Source organism: Toxotes jaculatrix, chromosome 18, assembly GCF_017976425.1.
Source record: "Toxotes jaculatrix isolate fToxJac2 chromosome 18, fToxJac2.pri, whole genome shotgun sequence".
NCBI lineage: Eukaryota > Metazoa > Chordata > Actinopteri > Toxotidae > Toxotes > Toxotes jaculatrix.
Window position 1 is genome coordinate 11,228,502 of NC_054411.1, and position 11,642 is coordinate 11,240,143.

Sequence of the window (11,642 nt, forward strand, 5' to 3'; positions counted from 1 at the left end):
TGTGGGGTCCAGATGCCATAGATGCCAGAGTGTACAGTTTTCAGTTGTAAATTGTGAAACACTTTGTACATGTAGACCTGTATGGCGACTCAAGTCATCTTTTTTCGTTTTTCCTTTTCTTTTTCTTGCCCCTATTTGGAACATGTCATGGTTGAGACAAAAAGGACAACGCAAACACAAATCCACTTTATTGCAACAACAACAATAATCATTGGTTTGGTCTGTTTAAACAAATGAAAAAAGAACAGACCCCACATACACCTACAACACTCACTCACACACAAACACACACAAAGTGTAAAATTAGTGCACGCATAAGTGTAGAAAGACTACAATGTGGCTCTTGCTCACCTGGTCTCAAATAGTCCTCTCAGCTCCTCCCACCTGCTGAAAAACACGAACACATTGGTTTTGGATACTAATCAAGTCAGTGGTCGAACTTGTAATATTTTGCTTCACTTCCACTTGCAGCAGGGGCCTTACCTGAGCTACACATTGCCCATGGCCTCAAAGTTGGATCGCCACTCAGCCAGAAGCAGCCGCACCCAGAAAGAAACAAGGAGACATTAATGCATACATAAGTTTTATTCTACATCAAGCACCAACTATGACTCACACACACTAAACCCACACTGACCCCAGTGCCATCCATATAGTGACAAATACCCACAACTAAGCCTGACAATACTAAACTACACAATACAGCCTGTGCTTCCAACACTACTGATAGGCTTCCGCACATATACAGTTGTGTCCAGATCACAACTGCATAATGTGCTTCCACATACTGATGCACTGATGCAACAGCCTAGAAATAGCAAACACACACTCCAAACCTAGTTGGAACCCAGTGCCCCCCCAGAACTGATCTAAGCCCCATCTAAAGTGCATTAAAGACAAAAGCAGGCATTTCCTTCTTTCTGATTTTAATAGACACATTCTCACACTCAGACATGGATGCATGCATGCATACTGGCAGAAACACTGCACAATGTGGCCTTCATGCACCTGGTCTCAAAGGGTCAAAGGAATCAAAGGATCAGCTCTGCCCACCTGCAGCAATTAAAAAAAAAAAAAAAAACACAAACAGCAAGATACAACTGAATCCTTCAATGCAGAAACGCTGAGCAATACTGGCTAACATGCATCTTCTCATGGTCCTCTTGAGCAGCTCCTCCAATCTGCACGACTAGTGATGTTATGCTGGACACAGTATCCATCTTTTGAAGCAGAAGCATTGAGACAGTGGTTCCATCCCTGCTTCAGCAGGCCTACAGTCACGTGACCACTGTGATTGATGAGTCCTTGAGGTTTTTTCCCCCAGGTCTTCCACCCAGATGCAGTACACACACAGTGGCTGTTCGATTATAGCAAAAATCATAATCACAATTATTATGACTCTTAATGAAATCACAATTATTCAGAACAATTATTCATTGATTTTAGAATTTGCTTTTATTGAACTTGAAACACGTTTTCTCTGTTTAACGCCATGACTAATGTTTAATTACAGCTAAACTGACAAAAATGAATTAAAATAAAGTGAAAAAATATAATAAATAATAATAAATAAAATAAATAAATAAATAATAAATAATAAATAAAAACAAATAAATAATAAATAAAACTATGTGGTAGTGGACTCAATGCCACAACAAACTCCAGTGCAAGAAGATTCAGCTTCTTCTGTGTCTCGGTCAGCTCCCTCTTTTTTCTCCAGCTGTAGGAGAGGATGATAACAATGATGCCTCTGGACACGAGACCGGATGGACACGTTTCTGCCTCTTCGTGATTTTGTATTTTGTTACGCTAAGTAAAAAAAAAAAGTCTCAGTAATTTTTAAATTTCAAGGACTCCATTCAGACCCACAAAAAGGTAAAAAGCCTCATATTTCAATTGGAATTTCAGGTGAAATAAACCAGCCAAAAGATACACGGACCCTTCAAAAATATTGCTCTGATGGCACAGCCAAGTATAAAATTAGACACATTTTTATTTCATTTATTTGTGTTTCATTTTGCAGTGGAAAACAACCATTAATTTAAGTTGCATTAATTAAACTGTATTAACGGTAACTAAGAACTCTGGTAAAGTGAAATGATGAACCGCCCAGAGACTTTTAAAGTGGATGGATTATTGTGCAAAAAAATAGGGGGGCACTGACGTTAACAGATGGCTGAAGGCTTTCAAACTCATTGTCTCTTTAGTGAGGAAAGACAAAGACCTGCAGAGGCCAGCAGTCCTCAAACAACTGGATCAGCTCTAATTAGAGAATGAGAGAGAAAGCATGTGTGTGTTGAGCTGTGTGTATGGGAGAGAGAGAGAGAGAGAGAGAGAGAGAGAGAGAGAGAGAGCATTTAGTGGAGCTGCACCACAGTGGGAGCAGCAAAGCGCTTGTACTCTCGATATCTCACAGACAAACGTTTTTTAGCCATGAGCTGCATTCCACTTCTTTCTGGATTTTTATCTTTGCGGGGATGAGATGTTTCCAAATGCGATAGCGTTGGTGTATTTTCTGGCTCTGCATTTACGGAGCTGTGCAGCTGATTTGTGCAACTGGACTGGAAGGTAAATGAACTCTTCTCATTTTTGCAGAACATTTTCGTGCGTTTTGAAACAGAGACGGAAAAATAAACTTTTTTTTTTGAAGAGTATGTTGGCGCTTTGAAAGGCACAGCAGCACTGTTTCATGAGATAACATTAGGGTTTGAAGGGTTTGAAGTTGTGACTATAGACTTTATAAATGTTTCATAAATCATTTACTTTAGGGATTAATTAATTTGTTACTTTGATAAGAACAAAGCTTTGGGGTGCTATAAGTTATGAAAACTCCCCTTGACCGGTCCATTCATCAACAATATATTAAAACAATGTATGAAGGACTAAAACCCGTCATCAATGACCTGTTAACATTTACAACTGAGAGTCTGCTGGATTATTCCGATTATGAACTAAATTTTATTAATACGTTACCAATATTTATACCAACTAACTGGATTTAATTTACTACCTGGCAACCTAAAATCTGTTTTATCAGGGTATTATAAATGATCTATAAAGCAAATGATTTATCAACCATGGATAAAGCAATGACTTTATCCATGGTTAGTAAGACTATCATCCATGCCTCACATAGCAGTAGTTTAAATTTTGGAAACCTCTTTCACGCTGTTGAATTACTAATCACTCGTTTTTCCCGCTCAATCCAGCGGTTTTGCAGCTGGTGTGGACTCCAGGATCGTACTCCAGGTGCGCCTGCGCTGCACAGAGGGCTCGGTGAGGTGGGTCTACCCGGGCCAGGCACTCAGGGTGGTTCTAGAGCCCAATCTGTCCTCCAACCTGCGCACTACTGTCTGCATCAAACCATCTCCCTCTTTCCGCGGAGCCAGCGTGTTCATTGAGCGGGCCGGGGAGCTGGAGCTGCTGGTGACGGATGGCGAGAGGCCGCAGCAAGTGTTCTGTTTCCGGGCAGATGGACCGCACAGGCCCGCTATCTATCTCCAAGCCAACCTGCAGAGTGATGGACACTGGAGAAGACGCACGATGGGCTTCAGATATGAGCTGCTGGGCAACAGGAGTGCTGCGCCTAACTTGGGCCATAGCGGGCTGCAGAGTGAGTTCATCCTCTCTGAGTCTGGCTAATGAAGCTCAGTTCTAAATAGATACTTTAATACATTTAGTACCACTGTGATAAAACACTTTATGGCGGGCTTAGTATAGGCTGTAACTAATTACTTTATTAATGTTTAATATATTGTTTACTCAAGCTTAGTAGCTCATTCATAAGCAGACATGGAAGAAGTCCTCAGACCCTTCTCTTAAGTAAAAGGTAACCATTCCTAATCTGACTAGAAACAGCTGTCAGATATGTGAAGTGCCGCAAAAGCTACAACATTTCTCTCTGAAATGTAGAGGAGTGGAAGTATAAAGACTCCTCATTTAGAAAAAAAATTGTGGTTATTGAATTACAGATTCCAGTTTTGCCGACTGGAGCATGCAGCTGCTGGTCAGTCTTATGTTTTGTGTGGCTGTCTGGTTTCCATCGAGGGACAAAGCCAAGAGGACAGAGCAGACCACAGGGCCGCTGGAGGACACCAGGCCAAGGGGCCTGAATTGAGACTGCAAATACTTTGCAGATTCCACAAATGCCTTATCATTGTGCATGTGTGTTTATTAGCATTTGTCCATGTGTGAGGGCCTTTCCCAAGGTGGTGATGTCATCCTGTGTCCATAATAGACAGCTGCTGGTTTGTCTTTTCTGCATTGCCAGTCTGGCAGAGTGTTTGACTCCTGCAGTCTCCTGCATTGGCACGGGGTCATTCAATTAAGTCGATACAATAAGAGTCAAACACAGGGTCAAGACGAGCGGGGGTTTTTGATCTGCAGGCAGTGCGGTGGGCAGAGCACTTAAAGGAGCACAAACAGGAGCAGCATTCCTCCCTCTAAACCCTGGTTTCTTCTCTCTGTGATGTGAGGAGGGAGGTGAAAGGAGCTGGTATGTGTGTGAGAGTTTAGGTCAGTGAATTGCAAGGGAGGAGAAATGACACCCATCTATCAATCAGTGTCAGTCATAGAGCTGTGGGTCTGAGAAGCTGATTATGATTGACAGAGAAAAGTGGGAAAATTGAGGAACTTACAGCTGACAGCATGATGTGATGCAAGTTTTCAAAACCTTTTTCTGATTTTCTCCCACAGCTTCTTGTCGACCCTGCAATGATACAGAACTCCTGATGGCCATCTGCAACAGTGACTTTGGTAGGTACATATATAATCTTATTCTACAAACCTAAGATCTGTTTCTTGCTGCACTATAGAACACACTGTCCCCTCCATATCAGTCTTGTTCTTTATGACTCTTTCTTTACAAAGTGACATAAAATAAGGTGTCAGCCATCACCATGCACATGAGCAGCAAAAGCGCACATGGCTAAAGAAGAAAAATAAAAGACAGAAAAGAATGAATGGATGTAAGAAGGCATTCCTATAGATCTCTATAGTTTTTTTTTCATTTGATTTTCTTTATGCTCTGAATTTATAAATATGGTAAAGGGAATTCTACCTTCTTTCCGTCAGTGGTCCGAGGCTACATCAAGAATATCTCCCACAGTTCTGAAAGCCAGACATCGTTGGTGGAGGTGTCAGCGGTGAGGGTGTACTGGCAGCGTAGTCGAGTGTTTGAGCAACAAGTGGCTCCGGGGTCATCTCAGTCCCTCTCTTCTTGGCACGGACGCATCCATGCACTCCTACAGTGCCACGTGAAGCCTGGGGATGGAGAGTTTCTTTTCACTGGGGCGGAACACTTCGGGGAAGCTTGGTTAGGGTGTGCCCCGCGATACAAAGACTTCCTGTCTGTCTACCAGACTGCCCGGGCAGCACATCGGAATTCCTGTGACTTCCCTTTAGACTGAGGAAGTGTGTTGTTTAAACACTACTAGGCCCAACAGTCTTTATCCACAGGACTTCTCACCCCTGTACTGGCACTGTGGGATCCCTGTAATGTTTTAATATGCCATCAAGGTGGCATCCAGTATCACCAGCAGGGACAAAGCTACTGAATTTCTGATGAAAACCACATTCAGGGGAGCACAACAGGGACGAACAGCAGGGGCCTCCTGCAGTGAGGCGAAGAGAGAGCCAGTCTTTGTCTCTTTCCCATCACTGCCCTCAGTCCTGGAGACTAAGAAGGGGTTGGGTTGCTGCTCTCTCTTTGTGCTTCTCCCCACATCGACTGTTGTTCACTTTGCTGGCTCTGTGTGACAGTTGCCCTCTGAACTGAGGTGGGAGGGAAGACTGAAGGACCACTATTAGTAATCACCAGTTTGTCTTAGTGAATAGGCTTGAACATATATGACTGTGGAGTTATTTTTATTCAGGTCCGTCTGTGCAGAAGTTTTAAATCCTCTTTGTTTTTTTATTTATGCTGTTTGTGCTGTAAATAAATCCTTTGAAGATACCCTATTACCTGAATTATTTGTCGAATTCTGATAAGAATTATCAGACTGACTGGACCTAAATAAATCAGATTGGTCTTCCAGTCTTTTCTTTTCATCAAGAGCTTTAATTCTTAAAGGAAACTTTAAGACTTCAAGTTTCCTTATTAGGTCTATGCACCAGAATGATGAATATTCAAAAGAGGTGTCACTTTTGACCAAAGAAATGTTGAATTACATTACTGGATACACGTGACCAAAAACTAATACATTAGTCTATAGCAACATGAAAAATTATAATGTAAATGTAAAATTCTAATTTGTTGAACATATTTATTTGCATTTTTTTTTAAATATCTTAACAGAAAATCTAGTCAGTTCATGGAACTGATGATGTATTTAGAAGTGAACTGAGCTCATGGGCAGTGCATAAAAATCTAAATTTCATGAGGTTCGCTTACTCACAAGAATGCGCAGGCCTCTTAAGACTCTGTGCTCTTTCTGATATGTGGCTTGGCAAAGGCTTAAATGAACTTACGCCCCCCTTTTCCCATCATATGCTGCATAATCTCTGGTCTTTTAAGGAGAATGGGATTTAAAGCTGAAATGTCCTACAAGCTTATTTTGGTCCTTTTTCCTTCTGCATCCCATCTTTTCCCCTGTAATCAGATTCTTATGATAATAGGATAGCCCTACCACAAAATGAAATACAAAATCTCCTTAGATGGCCAAAGCTCTGAACACACTGAATCAGACTTTTCTTTTGAGTTGTGTGGCCCCTGCATCACAGCCCGAGAAGACGAATGGACAGATGTGAGGCCCCAAAGCCTGGGGATCCTCCCCTTCAGCCCCTCCCAGAAGGGGGGAACAATTAATTGACTTTTAAAGCAACTGCTTTCCTAGCCTATTCCACACTTCTCCTTGGCTGAGCAGGGCTCACAAATTGGTGTGTTGAACTTTTTATGAGGACTAAATAGCTGCCAATGAAAGTGTAAATGACTGTGTGGTGAATGGGGCCCACACAATGGCCCTGCAGTGACAAGGCCTCTGGCAGACATAATGACCATTGTCATGGCTGCTGTCATCTAGAAACCACCCCTCCTCTGGCTCCTTGAATCCAAGGAGCCAGAGTAGGGGTGAGCCCTCACTACATCCACATTTTCACTTCTTGTGTATTTCAGCTAAATATTCTTCCCATAGTTTATGTTCCTCGGTATCTCTTCTCTTCACATGCATGTTGCCTGTGTCATTCTCAGCTAAAAATTGATATCCTGCTTATATATTTAAGGTGTCTTCAGACACTAAAATTTTGGGCTTTAATTCATGGTTTTATTTATAAAAAAAAATAGATCACACAGATTATACTTGTGGCACTCAATGTTTTAGATCTATTTTCAGTATCCAGAGGTGTCTGTGAATATAAGACATGGATTCAGGCTGCAAAAAAATCTCATTCAGTGTATGTTGCCCAAAAATCAAGCCTTCCACAAACTTTTTTCATCCTTCAGAAGCCCAGTTTGAAATCTCCTCCCTTAGTATTGTCCCAGGGGGCCACCATGTCAAATTTCCAAGCAAAATATGGCCTCTCTGCAGGCTTTTGAGACCACACAATTCTCATCTCTGGGAATTCAAGCAGGCTCTCATGGGGAACGAGCCCAGGAGGGCTGGGACGGGAGCTGCTGCATGGTGTACCGGCAGGAGTCCGCCCAGGCTGGGGGGTAATTGGTTTATCCCACCGCCTGGCCTGCTTTCCCATGTGGGCCACTGCTGCGGGGAGGCTCAGGGGTACAATATGGAAACAGCATGATACCCTCCTGTGCCGAGGAGGCATTCACTGCTCCGGCTATAGAGACTGGGGACAGGGTACCAAGAACACAAAGCTGGAACAGAGATGTCTCTGGGCTTTGAAAAGGTTGCCATTTGGTCTCCTTTTAACAGTGAGCAGCATTTGTGGTTGAAAGTGTGAAGTAATTGAATTTTGGCTCAAGCTTTTTTTTCTAAATGTCCTCAATTCAAAAGGTAATGTGTTAGACAATTTTTTACTCCAAAGTACGACATAAATTGTGGTCGCTCGTGCACCTGTCATGCACCTGGTTGAAAAACAGATTTTTAAAATGTCTGGCATTGCCATGACACAACCAGAATTTACATGTTCTGAAAATACATGTTCTCACATCATCTGTTGTGTAGGAGCTCTTAAAAGGAGCAAGTGTGCATCATGAAATTTAAAGAAATCCTGACTTTACTTACAGCCAGATGCAGCATGTGCACAGACAGCTTAATGCACAAATAAACATCCAATCTCTAGCAAAATAACTGAGTTTACTAATCATCTACAGCTCTGTTTAACTTTACCCATACTGTGCCAGGGCCAGTTTTATATTAAGTTAACCTGTAAGCTAAGTATAATATTACATTCTATACAAACACAAAATGCTTGCTTTGTGATCATCACACACACAACACTTGTTCTTAGACAAACTAATTCCCAATACTACATTGTTTTTAGTAATAAAAGTGCAATCATACAAGAACATTTCAATGGAACAAAAGAAGATGGATGTAATGTAACTGTAAAGGATAAAGTCATCTCTTATGTTCTATCTAATTTAAGTTGGTATACACACAATCTCATTTCAGAATAAGTCGAATCTTCTGGTCTCCAAGAAGGAGTCTGAGGAAACAGGAAAACAGTCAGAAATCAGTTTAGTCTTTAGTCTGTTTAGTCAGTAATGAACCTTTAATATACATCCAATTACTCAAAATATGGTAACATTAAGGTTAGTGGGTTAGTATAAAATGCATGTGTTGTGTTACACCTACCGAACCAGAGCAGCTGCTATTAGACCCCCTGCAATGGGCCCTACCCAGTAGACCCAGTGATGAGTCCAGTAGTTGCTGACTATGGCTGGACCAAAGGCTCTGGCAGGGTTCAGACAAGTCCCAGATACATCTCCACTAATAAAATAAACAATTAAATGAGATGTTCAGATGACTTTTTCACAATTTGTGTGGAACATGTAGTGCTGAAATTCTTCCTTGTATATTTCTGTTTGCAACAATCTGTATGACTTCTACAGGAAAAACACGACATCCAACCAACCCATTTGCGATAAAGCTATAAAAATGCAAATTACATGAAAGATTTTGAAATCTGACAATCCTGCAAATGACTATGAAAGCATCTCCAGGGATTTAACTCATGCAAATAAAGAAATTTACTGCAAAATGTCCCTCCCAGAACAGAACAGACTACATTATAAAAATCAAACTGTAACATGAAGTCTCACAGTTCTTCATCTCACAAATTTTTACTCACCCAGCCAAGACATTGATGATAACAGTGCAGCCAACCATGAAAGGCACCAGGGGACTTCTGGTCTTGGCATTCACAGCCCCCAGCAGCACCACCATGGTGACCAGGCAGGTCATGGCGATCTCTCCAAACAGAGCTCTTCCTATTTGACTTTCTGACTGCAGCAATGCAAACGCAGCGCCTTGGGCCCTGGCATAGTTCTCTCTGGAGGTCATTGCCTGTCGGCATCAGTGTAGCCGTGATTCAGTTGTAAAGAGATCCAATTCATGTACATATAAGAGAGCCTAAGATGGATATTTTAATGATGCACAAATGTGACAGCTTCACCTTTGCCATTGCAGCTCCAAGTACTCCTCCAACCAACTGACATGCAAGGTACGGGCCCACCATGCTCATTTCCATCCCCCCACACAAATAGACGGCCAGAGTGAATGGAGGGTTGAAATGGGAACCACTGGAGAGAGAGAAAACTTCAGCTCTGGATGTAAACTGCTAAGTTTTAGGCAATGCTGTCTTTGAAATATGAACTTTTAAAGTATTTTTTAAGAAAACATCTGTTTTTGAAAGAACATTGAAGATGATCCTCACCTGATTTCAGCCATGCAAGCCACCATGACGGCCACAGCCAGACCGTGCACCAGAGCCGGCTGAAGCCTCCCTGCAGACTCCACATTCTCTATGACTGACACACATCCAATAAACACGAAGAACGTAGTTCCCACCAGCTCGCCCAGACAGGGCTGAAATAACCTCTCAAATTTGTTAGGAGGTCTGGCTGGAGTTGGTTGAGGCTCTGAAGCCATCAGAGATGTTCCAACTTCACCCATCTCCATCTTCTGATCAGCCATGAGTCTTCAGTGAGGTCTGGTTGTAAGGGCTGAAGATGCAGCACTGACTCTGCTGACCTGAAGTGTGCATACAAATATGTCCATGCCTGTGACGCACATGACCTGTGAGCTGTGTGAGGTTAGAGTCTGATAAAGTTAATCCACTTGACAAAAAACGCCTCCAAAAAAAACTTGTTCATCACATGTCCTTTCATTAATTTACAAGAGTGCACCAGCTAAAGTAAATATTTCATACATTTGCTGACATGTTCATGAACTGTGCCTTAACCAGTTTAAAAATCAGCTAGTTATTGTCAGCGACTGGAACCTAATAATTTACTGTGAAGTTAATATGAAGTAAACATGTTTTCATATGCTACTTGTCCATGTTAAGGTCAAAGGAGGACAAAGCAGGGCAATGATAGTCTATGGCAACAAATACAGAGACGTCTAATTAATTAAGTAGTAAACTGAGTCTAACGTAAGTTGGAAATGAAAAGCTACAACTTGGGTTGTCAGATATCACTTGGTCAACAAGTTAAATTTTGATACAGATACAACAGGGCTTAGATAATGTTAAAATAGAGTTTCCAAAGCCCTAATGATGATACACCTGCTAAATGTTTTCCAAAGAGCAAAGTCTTTGTGTCCTTTCTAATTGGGGAGAAAGATTACTTGAGTTAAATTGTATAATTTCATGATGCTGCAGATTTCACTTACTGATTAATCATTTCCAACAAGATGATTACACGTTACATGAAAAAAACAAAAACAAAACACTCATGTGAAGGAAGAGATGGAACAGAGCTTGCACCCAAACCATGTGTCTGGTGCTCCAGCACACATGATCACCCTGACCTCTGATTATATGATACATATATTATATTGTGAAATTGATGGCGACTGATGAGAATAGTTCTGTAGTGTAGCCTCACAAAAAACTGAATTTGGCTGCTATTGAAATTTGGGAGTCAAAAAAAATCTGATAACAGTTCAGCAAACAGTTATATATTTTTTGGAACATTTATAATTGTGACTGAGATACATACTAAGAGGGACACTTTTGTCACCAGACAAGACCTCCCACGCCACTGTTTTCTGACACAAAAGTGTTGATAGATAATTGAGGAACAGATACTCAGAGAAAAAAAAAAAACAGGCAGAAGACGGTCAGTTTTAGTACCACAGACGAAAGCGCAGATAAAGCTGTTTTGTGAGGCTGTGTGTTTCCACTTGACTGCACAGCTGCTTGCAAATCACAGATGTGAAACTATGCCACTGGTTGTTCTTTAACATCAACCAAGCAGTAAGCAGTAAAGTATGTTAAGTGACGGTTCAAAAGTTCCCCACTCTATGCACATAGGAATGAACAGACATACAGATTTACCTCCATTTATTGGGATCACATAGTCAGCAACAGTCTCATGACAAACAGGGTTCAACACTGACCCTTGTAATGTAAAAAAAGAATCTTTTACTCCCTGGTAAAACGTCTCAGAGGAGCATATTTCAGATCTTAGGCAGATAAAACCAGAATTATCTGTTTGGTCAGGTGGGAGTAAGGGGTGT

The 11,642-nt window shown here is 41.5% G+C and overlaps 2 protein-coding genes and 1 long non-coding RNA gene across 3 annotated transcripts; 1 reads left to right on the forward strand and 2 right to left on the reverse strand.

The window, feature by feature from the left end:
* Positions 1–999: 999 nt before the first annotated feature.
* Positions 1,000–5,276, reverse strand: LOC121198629. The gene is made up of 3 exons (XR_005896352.1): positions 5,060–5,276; positions 4,638–4,708; positions 1,000–1,809 (listed from the first exon to the last, which is right to left on the reverse strand). It is a non-coding gene; the product is annotated as an uncharacterized LOC121198629 (long non-coding RNA).
* Positions 2,388–5,868, forward strand: LOC121198618 (meteorin-like protein). The gene is made up of 4 exons (XM_041062884.1): positions 2,388–2,568; positions 3,210–3,613; positions 4,696–4,755; positions 5,074–5,868. The coding sequence occupies exons 1-4, from the start codon at positions 2,483–2,485 to the stop codon at positions 5,406–5,408; spliced, it is 885 nt and encodes a 294-aa protein (XP_040918818.1). The 5' UTR covers positions 2,388–2,482; the 3' UTR covers positions 5,409–5,868.
* A 2,693-nt stretch (positions 5,869–8,561) lies between these two features.
* aqp8b (aquaporin 8b) lies at positions 8,562–10,094 on the reverse strand. Its single transcript, XM_041062889.1, has 5 exons — positions 9,835–10,094; positions 9,574–9,700; positions 9,250–9,464; positions 8,754–8,888; positions 8,562–8,604 (listed from the first exon to the last, which is right to left on the reverse strand). The coding sequence occupies exons 1-5, from the start codon at positions 10,092–10,094 to the stop codon at positions 8,562–8,564; spliced, it is 780 nt and encodes a 259-aa protein (XP_040918823.1).
* Between the last annotated feature and the right edge of the window lie 1,548 nt (positions 10,095–11,642).

Coding starts and splice junctions, on each gene's coding strand:
- aqp8b (XM_041062889.1), bottom strand. CDS start 10,094: ATGGCTGATCAGAAGATGGAGATGGGTGAAGTTGGAACATCTCTGATG. Junction 9,465..9,573: donor TTGGAGCTGCAATGGCAAAG/GTGAAGCTGTCA, acceptor TGATGCCGACAG/GCAATGACCTCCAGAGAGAA. Junction 8,889..9,249: donor ATCATCAATGTCTTGGCTGG/GTGAGTAAAAAT, acceptor TTATTTTATTAG/TGGAGATGTATCTGGGACTT.
- LOC121198618 (XM_041062884.1), top strand. CDS start 2,483: ATGTTTCCAAATGCGATAGCGTTGGTGTATTTTCTGGCTCTGCATTTA. Junction 2,569..3,209: donor TTGTGCAACTGGACTGGAAG/GTAAATGAACTC, acceptor CGCTCAATCCAG/CGGTTTTGCAGCTGGTGTGG. Junction 4,756..5,073: donor CATCTGCAACAGTGACTTTG/GTAGGTACATAT, acceptor TCTTTCCGTCAG/TGGTCCGAGGCTACATCAAG.